The sequence below is a fragment of the Camelina sativa genome, chromosome 17, assembly GCF_030686135.1.
Source record: "Camelina sativa cultivar CO46 ecotype springtype chromosome 17, ASM3068613v1".
NCBI lineage: Eukaryota > Viridiplantae > Streptophyta > Magnoliopsida > Brassicales > Brassicaceae > Camelina > Camelina sativa.
The window spans coordinates 18351905-18377451 of record NC_141896.1 but is presented as its reverse complement, the minus strand read 5'-3'; the positions used below and the strand labels follow the sequence as shown (position 1 = coordinate 18377451).

Here is a 25547-nt window from a genome sequence, read left to right as displayed (position 1 = left end):
AAGGGAAATTTATTATTAATATCCTTAAAAAGTTTATTTTTAGCCCTAATTGGGTGCCTTTTTAATGAGACTGTTGGTATATTTTCTAGCTGTTTATCTCTTTCAAGTTTTTTTTCCCTCTTTTATATTGGTAGAAGTGGAAATTTTCAAGGATATTTGCTCTCAAGTCAAATTTAGTTATTCACTATATGGATGTTTTAGAACATAATTATGTTACTATATTTATGATATTAATTATTGTTCGTATAATTTCTTTTGTCATAAAATAGAGATTATATATCTTATACACTCTTTCAGAAATACTGTTATAATTTAATTGATACAAAAACTACAGTACAAATCATGAATATTTTGTGCAAAGTTTACTGAAAAGTTAAGAAAAGCACATGTTATTGGTTAACTTTTAACGCACAGAAGTTCACGTTAATTTACCTTTTAATCAAAACCATTGGATACATGTAAAAAGATCGATCATATATATGTTCCATTCTTTTTTTGTAATGATCGTCAACTAATTTAATCTTCAACTACGATCATTACAATTTTCTTTTTGTTTTCTATAAAAATCACTCATTTCCTAAAATATTTCATCAGTCTTACAACTTTATCTTTTCATTAAAGTCTTACGAAATAACATCATAACTTAATCATGTGTAGCAACTATCAACCCTAGCAAAAGAAACTTGAGAATATCGAGGCGCTAATAGATGTTATACTAGTTATAATTACTCTATAACTAAAATTTCTTCTATGTATAGAAATAGAACTATGGATATTAGTACTAGGCTACTAGCTATATTGTAGTACTAGTTCAGCTTGACAAGGAAAAAAAACATTAGTACTAGGCTACTAGCTAGTTTGTTTCAGATTAATATATGTATCTAGTGATTGATGGTTTGTATGCTAGTAATGTGTAAAATAAAGGTACGTGCATCTTGTTTATTTTTGTAAGATTGTAAAACATATATATATATATATATATATATATATGTAGGAGTAGTACTTGAGTTGCACTTAATTACATATATGCAGATACAGAGAAAGGTTGCATGAGTGTCTTGTTTATATAATAAAATATATCCTTTAGATTAGAAATGAGGCAAGTGGAATGGGCAGAGAGTGGAGAGGAATATGATGACAATATCTGTCAAAATGTCAATAATAAGATAGATTACTTGGAATTGCACATAGAATATAATATGTATACATGCATGATGGGAAGTTGAATCAAACTAAAAGGAAACCATAAAAGGGAGCGTGAAGAGAGAATGAAAGGCTAATAATAAAGAAATGATGTTGGAGAAATAAAGTAAGAGTAGAAATTGGTAAAGCATCTATTCTTTTTTTTTTTTTTTTTTATTCAAAGGGAAAAATGTGGTTTATATATTCGATCGATGGTTGTAGGAAGACATGAATATACAAAAGAAAACCCTAAAATGGGTATAATAAAATCCCAAAAATAAAGAGAAAAATAATGAAAAAGAGAGTTGGGCATGCATGATGATGTTTGGTATCCCCACAGCCCGAGGACCCAAACTACAGACGACGTGGGGACTGTTCTGCTCTTTCTCTGAACTGCATGTGACCCCCACCCGATTGTTTTCACGTATATATACATAAATACTCTATATAACCGGACTGAACCACAAATTTACAAAAACCAAATATGTTTTTGCTATTTAAGATGTCTATAGTGGCTGAAAGTAAACCATACGTAGGGTTTTGTAGATGGTGAAACTCAATCTTTAACTTTGATTCATGTAACAAGTTTAGAGTTTTCTATCAATTCGAACAAATTACTGAATAATACATTAATACATATATACTTTGCACTCCGATTTTGATTTACATGATTCATTTTGGTCTATTCCCTACATGCTTTTTCTTTCACATACGTTGTACTTGTATATTAGTATATAATTGTGACTGCTGTCATATTCTTACCTTCCGGAAGAGCTTATGTGTTTTTTTTAACCACTTTCACTTTTATAATGTACGAAATGTCTTTATAAAGCTCAAAGTTTATTGAGTTAAAAAAAAAAACTCATATAGTTTAATCCCTAATATTTGCCCATAAATATTTTTACTCGTTTAACAAACTTCCCGATGAAATAAAGCAAGATTTTCCCTAAACTATAGAAATGTTTAGTGAAATATAATTCTATGATTAGATACTGACGAATTTTTTTTTTTTTTTTTTTGATTTTTTGCGACGATAATAACTAACCATGAAACTTACGTGGACTAAGAGTGACATGTGATTGCAGCTGACTAATCTTAGTGAAATATTCTAAGAAAAATTGTTACTAAATAGTTGCAAAGATTTGACGAAATTGTGGCATAGACTGATAGATTATTCCGTCGTCAAATATCGCTAATTTATTGTAGTAAAATTCAAAAAGGTTGTAAAACAGAATAAAGATAACTATGTAGTGAGGAACCTTTTTGAGCATGCAATTTTAGATGCGATCGGAATACTCATTTTAGATGCGATAGGTCTTTTTATTTGGTAAAGACACTTTAGTCCGACCTGAAATTCGCAAACATGTATAGTATATTTTTAAGTCGGTTTGGTCAGATCCGGGTTTTCTCGGATTCATATATATATGTCAAAGTTCAGCCTAGTCCGAACAAGACTGACTACAAGATAAACCACAAGTTTGTTCAGGGACAATATATACAAATTATAAACATTTTGCGAACCAACTAGTAAAAAATCAGAAGTCCTAATTAATTATATATGCAAAAGTGAAAGAACCCTAATATATATTAAATCCAACAAAAAAAAATAAGATTCACAACAAATAGACCATAATTACAACCATAGAATACATAACATTCCCAATTTAGATAGTGGAGCTAAGACCTTTTTATTAACGCATTTCAAATCATCATCATGCACCATCTTATATATGGAAGTGGAAATTAATCAAATTTTGACATGCATAGATGTCGACTTTGATGCCATTTAAGTCTTTGGCATGATTCTTTTATGTTTAAGAGGAAGACGATTATATATGTTGCTACATTGAAAATTGAAACTAACCTCTACTGAGGATTTAGTTTCGGTTATCATAAACCAACACTTTCTGTATGAAGTTGTATCTTCTGTAACTCACGGCTTTTTAATAATTTTGGGCTGTAGTTACCACTATAAACTCTTGTAAACCTCAAGTTCCTTTTGGTAATATAATTAACAGTTATCAAAAAAAAAAAAAATTGAAACTATTAGGATATATAAAACACCAGATATTATTCGAATGAATTAGCCATAATATTGCAATCCATGTCTATATATAATTCATTGATAATTTACCAATTCTAAATATAAAGCCAATCCATATATAGTTTTCTTTTATAATGTTATGCATGAGTTTATTACTTAGTCGGCTTGATATTCTTTAAGAAGTTGGAGGATATCCATAACTATGGATGTTACAACTCTTAATGTCAGACATGATAAATAATCACTAGTTAACATGAGGGTAGAGAGCATATATAACATCTCCGAGCTTCCCAACTTTTAAAGATTCAGATATTTTTTCCTACGTCAACACTCTAAAAATCAAGACACCCACCTTGTTAAAATCGAAACAAAACTCACACCGAACATCAATATCACATAGCTTGGACATATAGAAATATATTTTTAAAAAGATATAAATAGTTGGAAAACCATAACATACTTAAGATAAAAATTACATGATCTGAATGCTATCTGCGAAAGCTAGTGTCTGTTATTAACTAACGTGTGAGATCGGTAAGACTCCATCACCAACCATGAAATTTTGAACCCGAATAAGATGTTGCTTCTTGAAGATGTTCATGTGATGTGATGCGAGAAAATGCACTAGCATATATATCACTATACCATCCTATTCGAATTCGTTGTTGACCATAGATTTACATCAGAGCTAGGGCTTGAGGAATTTAATCACTTTGATAACCGTTACCAAATTGATTTCAACATTTAATCAAAAACTACATAGTTTTGACAAGGTCGGTTAGAACCTTGATTCTTTTCTTTTCTTTGTTCTCTTGTTTTGGTTAGATCTAGCGAGTGTACCATGTTGAGGAAATGCACAATCAAGAGTTGAAAATTCCTCACAACCATGTAACCACTAAACCTATTGAATGCTTCCTCTGCCTTATTGGCTAATGCTCCATAACATGTATATTGTTTAGAGAAAGTTCACAAGGAGGTGTTTCATCTCATAAAAAGGCAAAAATGGCTCATATTCTTTGCTAAGATCTTGAAACAAAACGAAAAGAACTTCATCGCTCAGAGTTCAGACACTAGCTTTCCAATATGGCTAAGTTATTCACACAACATATCTCGATTTGACGATTTCCATTAGTAATAACTTGTATCGAGATAGATTCAATAAAATCAAAATCCCAAGATACATAGCTAATGCAATATAGAGATCATGTTTACAAGTTGACTTTTTATTATTATTAGCAAGCATTTAATGTGACAGTATTAAGCATAGAATGTGACTTTTATTCTTCTTCGATTGTTTACATTAATATTTGTAACTACGCGCGGTTCATCGAATGTGAGCTGTCGTTGCTGTGAATTACTGCCATTTAAAAAAAAATATTGTATATACAATAGATGATTGCAAAAGTTGACAATTTTAGGGAGGGAATTTATGGTTCGATTATAATTTGTTGTATAAAGTCATTTTTATTTTGGTCAAAAGACTCAAAACAAAAGATATTTATAATTTATAAATCAAAATGGGATACAAAAGAAACAGGAATTGTGGTAAATCACATGCTTGCAATGATTATGCTTTTTAATTTTTCTTTCCACGCAGCGCGGGAGTCCTAATAAGGGGTTTACCTTCATTGACCAACTTAAACGCAACAACAACTCTTACCTAAACAAAACATCCCCTCCACTCTCTCCTTTCATTACCAACCCATATAAGCTATCACTCTCATCACAAGTCAGTGAATCCCATATAAACATACAAATCTGTTTTGTTATTCTGTAATATGTAAAACCCATAAACACACGCAACCCCCAGCGACCACACTTGTTCTACACTGACCAAGTTACCAAAATGTATTTTGTTTTACCCATCCACTTGTTCCGCATTGTCCAAAAGAAGGCCAAATTATAAATGTTTGTTTTCATTATGCTATCACTAATACATGTTTTTTTTTTATCCAATTAACTACCTTGAGGCATTGCCTTTAAAAAGTTACAACTCGTATTAATGTCCACTCACACACAACACGACCACCCGTTTATATGAAAAAAAAAAAATGAGAAGACGAAGAAATGAAAATGAAAACGAGAATGATAAGAGAGAGGTTCAATGAGAAGAAGAGTGATCAGGTTGATCAAAGTGGAGAAGCTGAGTTGCACATTTGGGGCAATCCTTTGAGAGTTTAGGTACCATGTAATACATGAAACAAGCTTTGCAACCAGCTACCACAAGAACATCTTCTTCTTCTTCTTCATCGTCTTTTCGATATTTTCTCGATGAAGGAGACGACTCCGATGAAGACTCTTGGCTTTCATAATACGAGCTACCTTCTTCTGATGAAAACACAGTTCCATACGATTCTCCACTGGACTGATCTACATTGTTGCTGCTCGCCAATTTCCTAGAATCTTCTTCCTTCACTCTCATTCCATCATTCCAGTTTCTGTAGTAAACCTCTCCTGTCTTCATTACAGAAGTAATAAAACTTAAAACTCCTTTGATGCTAAAGCTAATAACCTAATGTACCAGAAGTAAAGTTTTTTTCTTTTTTTGTACTTTCTTTCTTTGCAATGCAATATAATGCACCCCAAGTTATGTGACAAAAATAGCTTGGACTAGATTTATCATTTATGCAAATCTCACTCTACGAAAAGAACATAGGCTTCCATTAAAGAAAATCATCAAGCAGATAAATAGATTGACTGCAAAAGCAACACAGATTCAAAGGAAAGCTTGTAAAGTCTCAAGGTCGAGCCCTGATACTTTCCAAGTATATTCTTCTTTCCACAAGAAAACCAAAGAAAGTACCAGTAGTAAATGAAAGAATATATCAATTATAAGGAAACAAAAAGAGGTTGGTTTAGAGTTTTTACCTTGAGATCAAGACACTGTTCCAAATGAGAAGGAACAGAGAAGTGAGAATTGAGGTCCAAGAATCTATCTGAGATGGGGATATGTTCGTCCGTCATACCAAACCCATCTCCGATACTTCTTCTCTGATTACTCAGCGAACAATTCTGCATCGATCTCTCCAGATACTCTGTTATCGTCTCCATGTTCCTCTGTCACCGAAATGTTTCCAAAAACAGAGGAGAAGAAAAGAAACAAAAGAGAATTTTCAAGATAGATAGAAAAAAAAACAGAGACGAAGGATGATTCTTTAAAAACAAAAAAGAAAAAGAGAGAGAGAGAGAGAGTTTGAGGGTAGTTTGGGGCTTTTGATGAGAGGTCACGCGCCGTGTTATATGTTGGGTAAAGAGAAAGCTGGAGGAGGCGTAGCTGTCAGGTAACAGATGAAGCACTGAGGCTCGCATTTTGTCGCACGTCTGTGTTATTTTTTCCAAACATATGACCAACCTCTCTACACGCGCGGCTCATGCCTGCGAGACGTGAGACAAATACAAACATAATCATGTTAATATCTGTTAGTGCTCACTTTCTCTTTATCAGTGGTACTTTGGGCGCTGTGAATCAGATCCTTCATGTTGCATCATCAACTTTAATAGTTATTACCTCGTAGAAACATATCATTCTTGTTCAAAAACTAAAACACCAGACAACAGAACAAGGTGAAGAATATGTTCACAGAACTGCAATAACATGTCCAAATAGTTAAAAAGCATTTTAAGATGATGGTGATATGAGGAAAGAGGATTTTAGTCGTCTGAGTAATTGACGGCGAGATCCCAGTAGTGAACAACACCGGCATCTATGAAAATTTTCTTGGCAGATGATTCGGTCAAGCATTCTTGTACATGAAACCTATGAAAACTCGGCTTCGCAACGCTTCCTTGCCAAACCAACCAACATTTGTTTTCCCCATTCGCCTCTTCTTCCTCGTCATCCTTCTCTTCCTTCTTCTCTGCCTCTTCCCAGTTTATTCGCCTCAGCATCAGCTTCCCATATCTATTTATCGCTTTGCTTTTGCCCTCAACCACAACAACACTCATTCCCTCCGTCATCACACTACACCCTGTTAGTCTGTTGTCTCTTGCATTCATCTCCACTTTAAATCTTGTTTTAGGATGCGATAGCTTCTTGATCTTGTACACCGACACAAGTGTCTCAACCGTTGTTGGATCATCAAATAGCTTCCTCTCTTTCTTCTCACGTTTCTCTGCAGGAGTTAGCTTCCGGGCTGCGTTCCTGTCCGTATGAGCCTGCTCACGCTCTGCAGCTGCTGTGCGGATCTCTTTTTCAAGCTTGGTTGGGTCTTGGGTCGCTTCAGACCCAAGAACCTTCATCAAGTTGCTCATCTTCACCTTTGCTTTTGGTGGTTCAAGCAACCCTTGTCGGATCATCTCCTGTTTATCCTTTTCTTTTGCTAGACGCCTCTGTGTCCGCAGTTTCTTCTGTTCCTTCTTTGTCAGTTTGAGAGGTTGGGGTGGTGGATGCGCTGCCTCTGCAGGTGGCTCTATGGGACGAGGATGCTCAATGTAATGAGTAAGTTTCTCTATCTTAAGATAGCTTTCGGTAATAATGCCATCGGCTATGTCACTGTATTCGCCATTGACGAGGACATTTGCATCCCTGAAACATGAAACAATTATGAAGTAAGAAAACACATCATGAACATACACAGTGAAAAAAAACCCAACACGGCAGAACACAAAGCAGCCAGATTAACTATTTGGACTTGCATTGGAAGGTACTAAGTGGTTCATAATCATCAGTCGATTCATGTTACCATATTCTATAAGTAATCATACTGCTGCTGATCACAAAAGCATTGGACTTTCCCAAGTATTATGTGACATATACCAACACTCAAAGAAAACAAGAATTTGCATTATTAATAGTATACATGCCACCTCAACAAAAAGAGTAATTCAAAAAAGAAACAAATAACCCTAAACCAACAGGAGCAACAAGAAGACCAAACAGTTATGTGAATATCATCCATGGATGAGAGCTAACTTATATATAGTTATGGTGATTCATCACTTTCATCAAATACCCCCAAAAGATGCAAGTTTAGTTTGATAAGTGTAGGATGACTTGTTTCCATCAGGGTTATACCAAGTAAACGTCACATCCGAATTCAGAAAAAAAAAAAACAACTTAGAGCATTAACAGAAAGGACAAGGTGAGAAAATTACGTACCACCACTCAACATCTGGAATTGACTCCTTCGGCTTCTCTTTTCTCGGGACACGTTCTGATACCTCTATCAAATTTGGATTTATATCATCCTTTGCCTTTGCCAGATGGGCTTGCTTCACCTTCAGCTCCCTTTCTTTTGCTTCACCAAATTGACTCTACAAAGAAAAGTTAAAAATACACATAGTGAGACATCTATAGAGACCACCAAGAAGGAAAATGGTTAAAAGGCATTCATACAAAACACAATGCATTACCTTTAACTTCAAACTCTCAGCATCTCTTGTCCATTTACCTTCCTCAACAAACTGGAAAGTCATACGTTTAGGTCTCACAATCTTTTTTACATCAATACCCATCCGTGGGTCAAAATGGGGGTCTTCTTTTAGATCTTCTTCCAGTTGAGGTTTAAGAATCTGAAAGGCGTCTTTCTTCTGTTTGTTAATGTTAACCTGTAAAATCCAAGTACATTAGAAGCTCGATCATAAAAAGAAAAACATGAAAACTTAAGTCATTAAGATTAACATTGCTGACCTTCAATGTACTAAGATTGCTTGGTTTAGTCACACTAATAACATTTCCATGTTCATCAATCTCCCTTCCTAGTGCATCCACACGCAGAACAGGGGGCTTGGCGGGTCTCTCTGCAACAGCCGTATCTGAGGATGCTTGTCCCGAAAATAGGTTGAGAACGGGACCATAGTTTCGATCCGGAAGAAATCCCATGTTAGCTGCCAGCTCCTGAGCTCGCTTAACAGCTTCAATGTTAATACTCCCAAGACCAGCAAGGCCAGAATGTGGCACTGCTGATGCAAAAGAGGTTCCTGTAGAGACAGCAGGAGTGGTAGTCGATGATTGTACTCTGGTATTTGGGGTACCTTCTGAAGTTGACTTAGTACCCTTGTTCAACTGCACAGAGAAGAAAGGGCAATTTATCAAATACAAAGTTGTAAGAGAAGAATGAAAGCAAATGTCTAGACTCTAAATATATGAAGATCTTATTCTTACCAAAGGAAGTTTCTTCAATTTATCCGCCAATCCTTTGTGCTTGAACTGTAGAGCTTTCTTAGCTTTGGCTAACGCATCAGAAGACAAGTTTGGAGTACTTTTCCCAGCTGTTGACAATGGTCTTCCATCTGTACTAGATTTTCCAGGAACCTCATGAGATCCGACAATACTAGCCTTATTTTCATCCGTTGTATATATCGAAGATACCTTAGTGAGCAGGGTTTGACTAGGGGCCAAAGAAGCTTCCGATGCAACAGAAGTAATTGAAGAGGCGCCCTGCACAGAGACAAGCAATTCAAAAACCATTCACACAACCTATTGAAGCTCAAAGTAGCAAAGACGACTCGAGATAATTTTGAACACTACAGGTAAGCAAACATCAGAAACAGACAGTAGCAACTAAGAAGATTAACCAAAAAAGGTATAGAGAACTCACAATCGAAACGCCGCTAGTAGGATTCATAGCCCCAGAACCCTCAGTGACGTGAGCACTCTTGTTCTCAGATTCCATAGCCACATCCTCAAACCTGCTCTTCCTCTCACCATTCCCATCAGAAAACCTAGATTTCTTCTTCCCATCCCTAGCCCCATTCTCCTCGTCTCTATCTTTCCTCTTGCTCCTCGGTTCCTTCTCTTTAGTTCCTTCGTGAGACCTCTCATGATGATGATGCCTTTCCCTATCTCTACTCCCTTCCCTCTCGCCTCGCTCTACAGATCTCCGACCTCTCTCCTTACCCCTATCTCTCTCATCCTCCCTATCCTCGCGCCTCGATGAGCGGTAGTGGTCTGAATCACGCCGCTTCGAATCACCATCGCGATCTCGTCGGCGTCCGCCTTCACGTTGCGGAGAATGTTCGGGACTTGAATCACGATCACGATCACGATCGTCACGGTGGCTCCTGGAATATCTCTCCTTATCCATGGCGATTTTAGGGTTTGGGTTTTTTTTTTTTTTTTACTCACTCAGCTTAGGAATTTTGCTTCGTCGGTCCTATTAATATACGAAAATTCACAACCGGAATAAACCAGCTAGTCGAGATTGAACCAAAAAAGACCCAGCGAAACCAATTTTTTCTTGTATCAGATTTTTCGTAACCTCTAGAAAAATCAAGACAGTGAAAAGACGGAAGAGATCTCACCGGTATATACAAAAATCTGTCACCGACGCGACGACTACTCGTCAAACAAACTTCCCTTCCCTCTTCCGATTATGGGCCAAGCCCATTTCCGAGTTACTTCTAATTGGCCTTCTATGTTAGTTTTTTTATATAGTTTGGATGATATTTATCAAATTTACTTTTACTTTACAAAATATTTCTCAATTTCTATTTTCACGAAAAACGATGATATTTTATTAATTTCTTGAGATATTAATCCAAAGTTATCAATTGCTGACTTTTTTTTCCGTTAAAAAAAAAGAGAACGAATAAATATTAATTATCGAGTGTTAATTTATATAAGTTAGGGATGTTAAAAGTGGGTAAAAACCCAGTGGGTACCCGAAACCCATGCTTAAAACTGGGTTTTGGGATCTGTTTTCTCTCTAAGAAATTAAATGGGTTAAAAATGGGCAGGTACCTAAAACTATAAAGTCTTACACGGGTTTACCCTATCAGTTATGGGTACCCATTGGGTTTTTTTTTTCTTTCTAATCACCTATACTTTTTTTTTGTCAAGTCTAATCACCTACACTAAACCCACAAAATCACATTTTCCTACCAAAAACACAAAACACGAAAACTCGTTTTTCTGCCAAAACCGCAAAATTACGTTTTCCCGCCAAAACAGCAAAATTATATTTTTCCGTCAAACCGCAAAATCACGTTTTCCCACCAAACTCGCAAAATCTTGTTTTACCTCCAAAACTACAAAATCTCATTTTCCCGCCAAAATCGTAAAATCTTGTTTTCCCGCCAAAACTGCAAAATCTCATTTTCCCGCCAAAACCGCAAAATCTCGTTTTCTCGCCAAAACCGCAAAATCTCTTTTTCCCGCCAAAACCGTAAAATCTCGTTTTTCCGCCAAAATCGCAAAATCTCGTTTTCTCGCCAAAATCGTAAAATCTCGTTTTCCCGCCAAAACTGCAAAATCTCGTTTTCCCACCAAAACCATAAAATCGTAAATTATGAACAAAACTTTAGTTTTATCTAATATATAATAATAAAATTTGTTTTATCTATTTAAAACAAAACTCTTTAATATATTTGCTATTCTTTATTTAAATTAGGAAAAATGATTGTCAGCTACTTAAAGTATACGCCAACACATCGCCACACATACAAACAATATAAATGTCTTGTTAACTATGTAAACTATTATAATCACATAAGGACATCCATAAACAAGCACATGTTATGTGTACAACACCATAAACATTCAACTCCGGTGGTTGGTTGACCGGAATCCGGCGTTGACCAATGTTGACCGACATTGACCAGTGTTGACCGGCGTTGACCAGTGTTGACCGGCGTTGACCAAAATTTTTTTTTTTCCCTATAAATAAGAACTTTTTTGTTTTTAGGTATTTTTGATAAAGAGATAAAAAGATTAATGATTTGTATAATTTACAAAAACAAAATATAACAACAAAAAGTTATACACCAAAATTTTATGTTTAGGAGATTTTTTATAAAAATATAACAAATATATACTTTTCCTGTTAAAAAGCATTTTTATTTTGTATTTTCATAGGTGGGAGTTATAAATATTTTTTTGTTTTTACTTATTTATAAGATTATGTCATTTGAAATGTATGCAAGACATTGCCAACTATTTCTTTATTTTTAATAAGAAAAAGAAAGGAAGAAAATAATGAAAATTTTATTTATTTACATAAAAGACATATATCTAGAAGATAGTTAAAAAACAAAAGTTTATTTTGTAAAATCAAATGTTGGTTTTGTAAAATCAAAGAAATAGTTGGCAATGCCTTGAATATATTTCAAATGACATAATCTTATAAATAAGTAAAAAGAAAAAAATATATCTAAAATCCCCACCTATGAAAATACAAAACAAAAAATGATTGTTAAAAGGAAAAGGTATATATCTGTTATAGTTTTATAAAAAAATCTACTACACATAAAATTTGGTGTATAACTTTTTGTTGTTATATCCCTTTTGTTTTTGTAAATTATACAAAACATTTATCTTTTATTTATTTATCAAAATACCTAAAAACAAAAAAGTTATTATTTATAGGAAAAAAGAAAAAATATTTTTTTGAATATTTTTTTTGGTCAACGCCGGTCAACACTGGTTAACACTGGTCAATGTCGGTCAACATTGGTCAACGCCGGATTCCGGCCAACCAACCACCGGAGTTGAATGTTTATGGTGTTATACACATAACATGTGCTTGTTTATGCATGTTCTTATGTGATGACAATAGTTCACGTAGTTAAAAAGACATTTATATTGTTTGTATGTGTGACGATGTGTTGGCGTATACTTCAAGTAGCTGACAATCATTTTTCCTTTAAATTATATAAAATTACAAAATTTTGAAAATTGTTACAGATATAGTAAAATACACAAAATACATAATATAAATCACATTTGGTATCAAAAAGTTAAAGATAAAATTATATATAATATAAAATGCAAAATACATCATATAAGATAAATAATTCGGGTACCCACGGGTTTACCCACAAAACTAAAAACCCATTCGGGTTTACCCACTAGAACCTAAAACCCATTTGGGTTTTCAAATTTGGGTTTTTTCTGGGCAGGTTTTTTTCGGGTTTGGGCTGGGCTGGGTTTTTAAACCCACGACAACATCCCTAATATAAGTTACTATGTATGTCGAGTATTCAGATGACTAAATTATGCTGAAAGGTTTGTGATTATAGAAAAGACTAGGATCAGATCCGCGCTACAGCGCAAGAGAAAATTCGTATATTACTGTAATGATATATTATCTTGTGATTATATTATTTGTATTCAAATCTACCTTGTACCGCTGTTATGAGGTTTATTTGAAATTGTATCATTTTGTGATTATACTATTTTCTACTCCCGAGTACATCATAAACAGTGTCTTTGGAATAATACTAATATAGAAATGAGTATTGAAGGTTATATACAATAAAAAAATGAACAAAAAGAGATAATATATAATGAGAGGGGATTTTAATACAACACAAAAAATAATAAACTTAAGACGTGGTTGTCGAAACACGAACAGAAAAAAATATTTTACAGAGATTAATAATATAGTCGGTAGAGATATACTAATATTTATTTATTCTTCTACACATCATATACACATACCATAGTTTAAATATATATTTTGTAATTTATGACTTTATTATATGTAATCAAAAAAATATATTATAATTTCACTACAAGAAAACATGCATTTTGGGACTACATTTTGTGACTACTTATTCAGTCGCAAAATAAGCGACGCTTTTGAGACTAATTTGTGACGAATCAACGACTACCAAAAATTTGGAGAGAAAAATGTCGCTTATTAACGACGAAACATAAATGTCACAAAATGGTCTTAAATTAGCGACTACATTAAGACTAATTTGCGTCAAAAATAAATTCGTCTCATAATGGTCACAATTTTGCGACTACTCTGTGACGAACTATATAGTCGGTAAGGAGAGTCGCACAAACGTCGCATATTGAGGACTTATTTGCGTCCACATTTTGTACCCCTATATAGTAACAAAGACGTCACAAATTGCAACGATATTGTGACTGATATTTGAAGACTTTGCTACTAACACCTGATTTAGCTACACTTTTAAGACTATTTAGCCACTCTCTATATTTTTTATTTTGAAATTTCACATTTGAGATTTATTTACATGCTTAGGTTGAAGTTTATGTTTTGTTTTGCTTATCTTATCAAGAATAACTTTCTCAAAGTATCAAATTTCCATGACTATAAACTAAACATCCATAAGTTCAAAAATTATCTTAAGTGTTACATGTTCTTTTATATGAGAATGTGTTGCAATGAAGAAAAATTCAAAACTAAGTGAAGTAAACATTGTTTTACTAAATCTTACTATTACATGTACTTTATACTACTAATATGAGTTCTCTATAGTGATTTATATCAACAGTTTTGTTCATAATGTGTAGAATTGAAGATTTTTATTTTGTGACGTATATATGGTAGTCTTAAAATGGTCACATATTACGACTGATTTGCCACTATATTACGACTATCTCAATTTGTCACTCTTTTGCTACCAATTAGAAACCTGTTTTGCAACGATATTGTGACTGATAATTGAAGTCTTTGCGACTAACACCTGATTTAGCTACACTTTTAAGACTGTTTAGCCACTCACTATATGTTTTACTTTGAAATTTCACATGTGAGATTCATTTACATGTTTAGGTTGAAGTTTATGCTTTGTTTTGCTCACCTTATCAATAATAACTTTCTCAAAGTATTAAATTTCCATGACTATAAACTAAACATGCATAAGTTCAAAAATTATCTTAAGTGTTACATGTTCTTTTATATGAGAATGTGTTGCAATGAAGAAAAATTCAAAACTAAGTGAAGTAAACATTGTTTTACTAAATCTTACTATTACATGTACTTTATACTACTAATATGAGTTCTCTATAGTGATTTATATCAACAGTTTTGTTCATAATGTGTAGAATTGAAGATTTTTATTTTGTGACGTATATATGGTAGTCTTAAAATGGTCACATATTACGACTGATTTGCCACTATATTACGACTATCTCAATTTGTCACTCTTTTGCTACCAATAAGAAACCTGTTTTGCAACGATATTGTGACTGATAATTGAAGTCTTTGCGACTAACACCTGATTTAGCTACACTTTTAAGACTGTTTAGCCACTCACTATATGTTTTACTTTGAAATTTCACATGTGAGATTCATTTACATGTTTAGGTTGAAGTTTATGCTTTGTTTTGCTCACCTTATCAATAATAACTTTCTCAAAGTATTAAATTTCCATGACTATAAACTAAACATCCATAAGTTCAAAAATTATCTTAAGTGTTACATGTTCTTTTATATGAGAATGTGTTGCAATGAAGAAAAATTCAAAACTAAGTGAAGTAAACATTGTTTTACTAAATCTTACTATTACATGTACTTTATACTACTAATATGAGTTCTCTATAGTGATTTATATCAACAGTTTTGTTCATAATGTGTAGAATTGAAGATTTTTATTTTGTGACGTATATATGGTAGTCTTAAAATGGTCACATATTACGACTGATTTGCCACTATATTACGACTATCTCAATTTGTCACTCTTTTGCTACCAATTTGAAACCTGTTTTGCAACGATATTGTGACTGATAATTGAAGACTTTGCGACTAACACCTGATTTAGCTACACTTTTAAGACTGTTTAGCCACTCACTATATTTTTTACTTTGAAATTTCACATGTGAGATTCATTTACATGTTTAGGTTGAAGTTTATGCTTTATTTTGCTCACCTTATCAATAATAACTTTCTCAAAGTATTAAATTTCCATGACTATAAACTAAACATCCATAAGTTCAGAATTTCTCTTAAGTGTTACATGTTCTTTTATATGAGAAATGTGTTGCAATGAAGAAAAATTCAAAACTAAGTGAAGTAAACATTGTTTTACTAAATCTTACTATTACATTTCTCTATACTACAAAATAGAAAAAAAGAATGAAAGCAATAGAGTCTTTATGTTTGGGTATAGGGTATAAGGGTTGTGATTTAGGGTATAGGGTTTGAAACTACTAACTCTTAACCATAAATACTAAATTTTGAATTGTAAATTATATAACACCAATATCATAAAATATATCAAAAATAAAAAAAGATTCATCAAGTATTAGAAAATTAATCTAGTAATTTAAAAATATATATTTCAAGTATTACAAATTTTAAAATGTAAATAGAAAAGCTGGTTTCTGATTGGTTAATCCATAGAGTTAAGGATCACCCCTCATTAAATACACACCGTTGATTGTCTTAAAATCAATGGACTACCTTCCTTCCTTCTTTCTGACTTCCATTCGCTGTCTTACGCTCCTCTTTTCTCTTTTTTTTTTTTTTTTTGTGTGTGAGAGAAGCTCTTCCTCTTCTCTTCTTCCTCAATAGCTTCTCTCTATGTCCACGATTTTTCATTAGCTTGTCTTCTTCTCCGCATCGATTTTATCAGCCAATTTCCCCATCAGTATAGACGCAACCAAAGACCAAACCCAAGGCAAAATCGGATGATTCGTAGCAATCGGAGGAAGCGAAATCACAATACCACCACCGAAACTTACATGTTCATCGGAATCAAACACACTCAGTATCATTCTGTGATTGATTGTGGTTTCCGTTTGTTTTTCCCAGGGACCGATGCTGGTTCACTTTCTGGGTTTATAGCCAAAAGTCTTTCTAATTTGGATTCTCCCCTTCTCTTCAGGTCAGATTTGTTTCGTTCTAGCTTTTGTTTTTGTGATATTCAGTTAGGTTAATGACTTGAATCTTCTGCTAGTTTTTTTCTGTCTCGTTTAGGTTATTGATTAAGATCTAAGATGAGATTTAGTATGGCTTTTCTCAGATTGATTTTGAATCTGATTTATGTGTGTGTTAGAAGCCAGTGATTAGAGTAACTGAAACGGAGACATCACATGTATATAACTCAGTTTTCTTCATCACTTGTGAAGTTCTTGGTTCCTCTTCCTCAGATCCTTCTAATAGATTGTGTTTTGTATTTGTTTCTTTTTTTTATTTACGTTGTTGTTTGATGGTGAACTTTGCAGAGAAAAACCTCAGCTGGTGATTCTGGGACCATATGTCTGTCTGCTTATGTTATTTCGGTTTTTTGATTTCAAGTTGTTCAACAAAATACTGCTTCTTGCTTGTGTTTGACAACTGTCAAGAAGGAAGACAAGCTTGAGTTCACTGAGGTGTGGCCATTGTTATTGGTCTCTACATATGCGTTATATGACTCTATGAAGAAATAGAGAGTTCACACAAAGCCAAAAAGCTCTAAGGTGTTCTGCTGATGGAATGGCGTTGGCTGTTAAATAGTATGAGTTGGAGATCTACTAGAGTTGTATTTCCTCTCATTTAGGATGATCTTTTGTGTTTAAACTCTTTTAGGATGATATTATGGTATGATTAGGATGATGTTATGGTTAGTATTTTTAATTATTATTTTCTTTTTAATTAATAGCGTTTTAAATTGGAAATTAACCAATATCAAACATGTGACCAGTTTGTGACCAAATCAAATAACAAACATGTGACCAGTTTGTGACCAAACAAAATAACAAACAAAAATTTCAAATTCAGACTCTTGGAATTAGTCCCAAAATCGTCCCGCTATAGGACTATAAATATGGTCACAAAACAGTCCGTAAGTAAACTTGGTTGCATTTCAGTCGGAAATGTGTAACTCCAGCTATGGTCACTTAACAGTCGCTTATATACGACTATACTTTCTAGTCGGAAATCAGTCGCAAATTAGAGACGATGTTGCGACCGTTTTATTTTACGACCATTTTTTAACGACTCCAAAAAATGGTCGCTAAGTAGTCGCAAAACCCTAATTTGTGACTACTTAGCGACTATTATAGGAGTCGCAAAAGGCATGTTTTCTTGTAGTGTTTGTAAATAAATATTGTTGGGTTATATGTTTAATGGTGTATGTACAAATATTGGGCTTGTTAGTTGTTTCTAGAAATTGTAAGTTGGGCTTCGTTGGCCTTTTACTTGAAAAAATAAAACGCATAACACATTATTTTTTTGACTTATCTTCTTCCTTTCGAGAAACATCTTCAATTGTTTTCCTCAGTCATCTTCCATTTGATTGAGCTTAATTCCAGATTTTAATTTGCGAGATTTCATTCTTGAATCATACCTTCTAATCAAATTCACTCCATCTACAATCGAAAAACTCATTACTGGCGCGCTACAAAATCGGGAAATGAGAGAAAATTGATTTAGTCGAATCGATTCCAAGATGTCTGTGTTGGGGTCGATTTATCCGATAACTGGCGATTTCGGTTTTCACCCATGAGTTTTAAACACTGAGAAATCAATTCGATTGGGTCGGTGTATTCTTCCCCAAGACCTCCGCGCCAAATCGATTAATAGGGTAAGCTGTTTATGATTCCGTCAATCATCCCTTGTTTACACATTTAATTCAATTGCTCCCCATATCGAATTAAACTTCATCGAGATTGAAATAAGATTATTGTCAATAAAATCAGTAATTGTTGCTCTATATTGACTTTGTGTGAAGTAACTCCGAAACAGAAACAAAATAGGCTAAATTAATTTAATCAGTGTGGACGAATTGGTAAGTGAATTTTGATCTGTATTTTTCTTTACGATATTGCAGGGAATAGTAAACGATTTTAAGCTGTTAAAAGAGGATGATTCTTCCGGACAAAAAGAATCTACAAAGAAGACGTGATTATATATGTGAGCTTACAATAGCAAATCGTCAAGGATTTTTTTTCTCCACACAGCTAAAGTTTCTAACTTGTTATTTTGTTCTGTGTTGTATATATGAGAGCACTTATCATGCATCCCGAAGGAGCCATTTACAAAACTGACAATGAGCTAAAGTACTTGAAGAGAGAACAATTTGGTTAGTGTTTTCACTATTCGGGAAACAAAATAGTGTTAAATTTATCAGTGTATATAATGATACATAAATATTTGACATGTATTTTTCTTTACAACATTGCAGGGATTAGTAATCGATTTTAAGCTTGCCAGTGTTAAAAGAGGTTCATATAATCAAGAAGAAGACATATGCAAAGAAACGTAATCCCTATATGTAAGTTTACAATTCTTCTTCGTAATTTTTTTTTTCTCAACTCAGATAATTACAATTACTAACTTACATTTTTGTTCTGTGTTGAATGTATGAGAGCACTTATCATGTAACCCGAAGGAACCATGAAAGGAATTCTCTGGAGTAAGATTTATAAGTCTAGGGTCTCACCGGAGTAAGTCTTGATGAGTATAACCATGGTCTCACCGGAGTAAGTAGTTTACTGCTGCCAGCTATGGACGATTTTGACCTGGATTCTCCAGCAAGTCTTGAATGGCTTGATGGATGATAGATTAGTTGTTGCAAGATTTGCTGCCATTTTGATTGGTTTAAGTTTGATGAATCCTAAGCGGTGGAGAAAGGTGTATTTATAGGTAGGAGTTTATAATTGATTGATCTAGGTTAAAGTTAAGAGAATATTCTGGTAATTATTCTCATATCGTTATACAATATCAAAATAAGGAAAATACTATTTCTCGGTTTTGTTAGTTTAGGATAGTGTTTATTGAGGTATCTTGATTCGGAATCCATAATATATTTCGTAGTCTTATGATTAAGATGAAATTGGAGAGAATAATGGAGAGAATGATATGATACAGTAAGACGTTCTGATTTTACGGAAATTCATTTGATAAACCTGAATAGTTGCCTAAAGTATAGGAAATATATTTATTGGGATATTAAATATTTGATTAGTTTATGGATTGTTTAACAACCGATGAATATTCGGTAAATATATGCTGATAATTGTTTTCTTATATGGTTTCAGTGATTCCCGCAGAAAGTTTGGTGAGATATTATATTCAGTTGTAAACGGATGACCCATCTTTATAATTTGGTTTTTTTTCACCCGTATCCGTTTTATTAATTTCGGGTTAATTTCACTAAATTGACCCGACCCAACTTCGATTTTGTATAGGGATTTACTTATATAGGGATGATCGAAGCCGTTTACTACACTGATTTAAAATTGAACAAACCTCCAAAGGTTCCAAAAAGTCATTACTATTTACGGAAAGAAATAATGCCAATATAATCATATGCTTTGATCTAACTTTCCCTATATAAGTTAAAAAAAGAATATAAAAAGAGTTGGAAAAAGCAGATTAGATATTTTTCTCCATAGGTTCTCTATCTCTGTCACGTTCAGTACCTTCAAACGTCAGCGTCGCCGTCTCGATCTGAACAATCCCTTTTTTTTTTATATACACAAAGTTCCATACATGGCAACATTTAGTAATAGTAAATCCCAAAGCTTCGTTGTCTTCTTTATTCCAATAAAGATTTGCAAATAATAAAGAAGGGGAGTTATTATGGGTAGGTCAGAGAGAGCACCGTGCGATTTCTGCGGCGAGCGTGCGGCGGTTTTGTTTTGTAGAGCAGATACGGCGAAGCTTTGTTTGCCGTGTGATCAGCACGTGCACACGGCGAATCTCTTGTCGAGGAAACACGTTCGATCTCAGATATGTGATAACTGCGGTAACGAGCCCGTCTCTGTACGGTGCTTCACCGATAATTTTGTTTTGTGTCAGGAGTGTGATTGGGATGTTCACGGGAGCTGCTCTGTCTCCGATGCTCATGTTCGATCCGCCGTTGAAGGTTTCTCCGGATGTCCGTCGGCGCTGGAGCTTGGTGCTTTATGGGGGATTGATTTGGAAGGAGGTAGGAAAGAAAAAGAAGAAGAAGAGAGTCAAGTTCCGATGATGGAGAATTTTGGGATGCAGTTGGATTCGTGGGTTTTGGGATCTGATGTTGTTCTGGAGGAATTGATTGTTCCTAGTGATACTACGTTTAAGAAACGTGGATCTTCTTCTAGTTGTGGGAGGTATAAGCAGGTGTTGTGTAAACAGCTTGAGGAGTTACTTAAGAATGATATTGTTGTTGTTGGTGGTGGTGATGATGGTGATGATGATGATGACCGTGTGGGTGATTGTGATGGGGATGGAGAAGGGATTATGGTTCCGGAGATGCCTGAGAGGTTTGAATGGGGAAGAGATGTAGAGGAGATCTATGGCAGAGAGCTGCCTCAAAAGACGTCGTTTACACCTTTGCAGTGGAAGGATACTAATCCTAGTGGTGGCCAGAGTTCTCAGGTACAAATTTATCTCTGTTTTGATTGTTTTAGCCATGGTTGCTGTTTTGGTCTGTGCTTAGAACAGTTTAAGGTGCAAGAAGTGAGATTAAGTGATGTTTGCAAGGTAGAAATGTTTTCCCAAATTATCAGTATACTCACTCTGTTTGGTGAATTTGCAGATATGGGATTTTAACTTGGGACAGTCAAGGGGACCCGAGGACACTAGCCGAATGGAAGCTGCATATGTAGCAAAAGGTGCTGCTTCATTCACAATCAACAACTTTGTTGACAATATGAATGAAACTTGTTCCACTAACGTGAAAGGTGTAAAACGGATTTGTAAGGTAATGGTTCTCAATTTCTCATGCACATTCCTCATTTAAATAAGTGTTTTCGTGCTAAAACTTCTCATCGGTTCTTATCTCCATTTTATTCTCAGCTGTTTTAGATTTGAGAACATGACACATATTTAATAAATTACAAGTTGGTTTCCTTTGCTTTGTTTTATTACTTTTACCTCAGAATACCAATTCCAACATTTTGGCTTGTGATATCTATGTGCTAGGCAACTTAAATGTAACCATACATACACAAACTGTTGTAATGCTGATTACTATTCTTTTGCAGGATGACTACAAGCGATCAACATCAGGCCAGGTACAACCAACAACATCTGAGAGCAACCATCATTCAATTACCTTTGGCTCAGAGAAAGCTTCCAAGTCCTCCTCCAATGACTTGCATTTCACGAAGCATATTGCTGGAACTAGTTGTAAGACCACAAGACTACTGGCAACCAAGGCTGATCTGGAGCGTCTGGCTCAGAACAGAGGCAATGCAATGCAGCGTTACAAGAAAAAGAGGAACAAACGGAGGTTGATGCTAATTTTTCTTTTCCCTTTGATCATTTTCTATTGCCCATCTCTCCAAGAAGCTAATACCATTTTACGTGTCTCTCTGTATCTTGGATCATGGTGTGGACAGATATGATAAGACTATAAGGTATGAATCGAGGAAGGCAAGAGCAGACACTAGGTTGCGTGTCAGAGGCAGATTTGTGAAAGCTAGTGAGGCTCCTTATCCTATATAGGTTTCCTTTTACCCTTATAAATTAAAAGAAATATGTTTCTTGACTGTCTATTTTGGTCTATTCCAAGCAATTAAAGTCTCACAAGCTAATGCACCTTGATAGTATTTGCAAAAACAACAATAACTAAAGAGCAAAAAGCAAACAACGTCTGAACAAGCATATGTAGCAAATGATACATTGTTACATTTATTCGCTAGGCATAATATATAAAAATACTTAAAGGGCACAGTAAGTGGTGAGATCAGTTATGTCTTTCCGGGCATTAGGCAGGTTGCTGAATTTCAAGAACCCCCAGAAATCAAAAGGCTTATAGAGACGAGGATGTTCATCATCTACCATCTCCTCAGGCGCATTTATGATCACTCCTTCTTTAGGAATCGTGAACAGTCCAGCCGAATACCGATCTTTCTTTCCGGTTGTAATCACGCGGTGAATCGGAGGAAATATCCCACCATTCAACAGTACCTACAACACCGTATTCTTACATATATGTTAATCACATAACTAAAGGACGTTATAAAAGAATGAAAACTTGAGAGTCAAGGAAGCTTGATTTTGGTTACATGAAGAGAAGCTCCGGCCATAACAATGAAAGAAGCAGCTTGAGATGGCTTAACTTTGATCCACTCTTTGCCATCTTTGGTTTTGATCTCCAAGCCATCTACGTCATCGTTCTGGCTGAGTATTGTCAGGAAATGCCTATCGATATGAGGGTAAAAACCTATCTTACTCTCTGTATCATCATCGGAAAGTCCTTTGTATTTAAGTATCTGAAAGTGCTTATTCGCTGAGTTAAGATGTTCCTCCATGTATTTCTCGAGTCCGAAACTCTCCAGAGTCATTGTCCTCACCTTCAAGCTTAATTCTATTAACTTCTCCGCAAACGACTGAACATTCTTGCTGAAATATGTAGGAATAATCTTAGTATTTAGATGATAAATTCGATCTATCTATTCTTCATCACACTCCGCTTACTGGTTAAAATGTTCTGATTGGTTATGGAGTATTAAATATGTTTAATAAGTTATTATAAAAACATTATATAGTTAAAAGTCGTAGGTGTAAGGTGTCATTCATGCAAAAGAGAGAATTAAATATACTCCTTAAAAAGTATATAGACAAAAGTCGTAGGTGTAATGTGTCTTTCATGTAAGTTATTACAAGAGCTTTGTTTTGTTCTAGAAACTTAAACACAAAACTAAAACTAAAGCTAAAAAGCCTAAAGCTAATATAGAAATAGAAAAACGTAAAAGTTCTTAAGAAAACCAAATACTAAAAAATATACCATTCACATTTTTATATAAATTAAAACCAAATAAAAAGCCAATTAATTCTGTAAAAGCCTACAAACATTCATTGCCAAAAGTTTCTTTCAAGTGATAAGAAGGGTACCTGACGAAGGTGTTGCCTTGAGGCCAAAGCTTGTGAGTCAAGTCATTAACAACATTAGGATTATCTACACCGTAAAAGCCCATGCCCTCTTGTGAAGGGACAACCGGAAGCGTCAAGTATCCTTCATAATGTATGTTTGTCTTTGTACTCTGTTTGGTCTCCAATGGCAAATCGAAAACCTCCTTGGAGGCCTCGAGCAACTTAGCCTTCCGTAGCTCCATGGAAGCTCCATCGAACAAGGCCTCGAAACATCCGTACTCTTCTAAGGCTTTTCGGACTTGGGATCTCACCAAGTCCCACTCGGGGGTTTCCGGTTTGAGATCTGGACTGGAGAAGTCGATGATCGGGAGCGAAAGGGGAACTTGGGTTTCCGAACTGATCGACATCTTTAGTTTGTGTTGTGTAAATGTTTTGAAGATTAGGTGAAGAAACCTAAGAGGAGAAAGAACAAGTGTTCGCATATATAGTCCAAGTGTTCATCTAGTGTTCACCACGTGTTCACATATATTTCGGCCCAGAAGACCACCAAACATGACAACACCCCAATCAAATATCAGTATGCAACAATAAAAAAATATTTCCCATTTTTCTTTGGTAGCATTGATAATATGATTACATACCACATCAACAATTAAAAAAATAGAAAATTGTGAATAAAAATAAGGAAATAAATTATATTTGTTTTATGAAATAAGAAATTATATTAAATTTATAACCCCAATCAAATATCACTAGATATGAAACAATAAAAAAAATTTCCCATCAAAACATTGATCATATGATTATATACCACATCAACAATAAAAATAATTAGAATATGAATAAAAATAAGGAAATAAATTATATTTATTTTATGAAATAAGAAACTTATAGAACAATCAAAACTAAAGTAAACAATCTCCTAATTAAAAAAAAAAAGACTCTTAGAGTATCTCCAATACATCTCTATTTTTTTCCTCTATAAATAGAAAAAAATATTACAATCTATTTTATAGGCAAATTTGTTCCAATCCATTTTTATTCTCACCTTTAAAATAGAGATAGCTACATTTTTCTCTATTTATAGAGGAAAATGTAGAGTTTCTCTATATATGGAGGAAAAAATAGCAATCTCTATTTTAGAGGTGAGTTGGAGCAAATCTTATAATATAAAGTTGGGTTATGAAAGTTAGCCATTAACAACAATTTGACATGTGTCAAGTTATCAATCTCAGATTTTGACAAGTGTAAAAATTAATATTTAATAGGAGAAATTTGATTACAACAAAAATATAAAATACTTTGTTTAAGAAAAATTAATAATGTAAAAAGATAATTATCAAAAATTACAGAATTATTAAAAAATACAAAGTTTTTTTATTACAACAAAATATAAAATACTTTGTTTTAAAAAAATTAATAATGTAAAAATATAATTATCAAAAATTACAGACTTTATTAAAAAATACAAAATTTTAAACACTGCTTTCAACTTTGTAAATATTAATTTGAAAGATTTTGTTTACTGAGGACTATGTTATTACTACTCACTTCTATATAAACATAGATCGTCTCATATGTAAATATTTTATTCAAAAACACTGCTTTCAACTTTGTTTAATTGGAAAATGTTTTTTAATGGGAAATTAAATTTTTCTTATTCTTAAACCAAAATTTTCTCATACTTTTTACTTTTTCAGTTGGGATTAGGTAAGATTAATATGTTGACCCAAAAGAAAAATTAATATATGCGTTTTCTTTTCCTAATACTGTATTTTAAAATTTATTGTAGTATTTTTAGATTGTTTTATTTAATTTATATTTTTATCTTTGAATTATTTGGAATTCATATATTGCAGTGCTTATAATTTTCTATTGTTTCTTTAAGTATGTCAAAT

General features: G+C 33.8%; 4 protein-coding genes, 1 long non-coding RNA gene and 1 other non-coding gene across 7 annotated transcripts; 3 read left to right on the top strand and 3 right to left on the bottom strand.

The window, feature by feature from the left end:
* Positions 1 to 5126: 5126 nt before the first annotated feature.
* On the bottom strand, positions 5127 to 6874 carry LOC104757141 (protein CURLY FLAG LEAF 2-like). The gene is made up of 3 exons (XM_010479858.3): positions 6735 to 6874; positions 6095 to 6601; positions 5127 to 5684 (listed from the first exon to the last, which is right to left on the bottom strand). The coding sequence occupies exons 2-3, from the start codon at positions 6275 to 6277 to the stop codon at positions 5328 to 5330; spliced, it is 540 nt and encodes a 179-aa protein (XP_010478160.1). The 5' UTR covers positions 6278 to 6601; positions 6735 to 6874; the 3' UTR covers positions 5127 to 5327.
* Positions 6707 to 10563, bottom strand: LOC104757142 (protein RDM16). 2 transcript variants are annotated; one of them, XM_087494599.1, is made up of 7 exons: positions 9766 to 10443; positions 9537 to 9605; positions 9330 to 9462; positions 8856 to 9230; positions 8579 to 8773; positions 8325 to 8479; positions 6707 to 7751 (listed from the first exon to the last, which is right to left on the bottom strand). In XM_087494599.1, the coding sequence occupies exons 4-7, from the start codon at positions 9045 to 9047 to the stop codon at positions 6878 to 6880; spliced, it is 1416 nt and encodes a 471-aa protein (XP_087350725.1). In that variant the 5' UTR covers positions 9048 to 9230; positions 9330 to 9462; positions 9537 to 9605; positions 9766 to 10443; the 3' UTR covers positions 6707 to 6877. The 2 variants fall into 2 exon arrangements, with proteins under 2 accessions (XP_087350725.1, XP_087350724.1); XM_087494598.1 differs by having other exon boundaries at positions 9330 to 9605; positions 9766 to 10563.
* Positions 10564 to 16379: 5816 nt separating this feature from the next.
* LOC147923983 (uncharacterized) lies at positions 16380 to 17500 on the top strand. Its single transcript, XR_015585708.1, has 2 exons — positions 16380 to 16747; positions 17088 to 17500. It is a non-coding gene; the product is annotated as an uncharacterized LOC147923983 (long non-coding RNA).
* Positions 17501 to 18077: 577 nt separating this feature from the next.
* Positions 18078 to 19671, top strand: LOC104757140 (uncharacterized). The gene is made up of 5 exons (XR_015587101.1): positions 18078 to 18427; positions 18674 to 18756; positions 18849 to 18925; positions 19028 to 19117; positions 19212 to 19671. It is a non-coding gene; the product is annotated as an uncharacterized LOC104757140 (transcript).
* A 212-nt stretch (positions 19672 to 19883) lies between these two features.
* On the top strand, positions 19884 to 22392 carry LOC147923982 (zinc finger protein CONSTANS-LIKE 15-like). Its single transcript, XM_087495906.1, has 4 exons — positions 19884 to 21207; positions 21368 to 21532; positions 21816 to 22063; positions 22173 to 22392. The coding sequence occupies exons 1-4, from the start codon at positions 20428 to 20430 to the stop codon at positions 22276 to 22278; spliced, it is 1299 nt and encodes a 432-aa protein (XP_087352032.1). The 5' UTR covers positions 19884 to 20427; the 3' UTR covers positions 22279 to 22392.
* LOC104757139 (putative 2-oxoglutarate-dependent dioxygenase AOP1) lies at positions 22383 to 24632 on the bottom strand. Its single transcript, XM_010479853.3, has 3 exons — positions 23671 to 24632; positions 22842 to 23178; positions 22383 to 22743 (listed from the first exon to the last, which is right to left on the bottom strand). Exons 1-3 carry the CDS (start codon positions 24129 to 24131, stop codon positions 22495 to 22497), a joined length of 1047 nt encoding a protein of 348 aa, XP_010478155.2. The 5' UTR covers positions 24132 to 24632; the 3' UTR covers positions 22383 to 22494.
* Between the last annotated feature and the right edge of the window lie 915 nt (positions 24633 to 25547).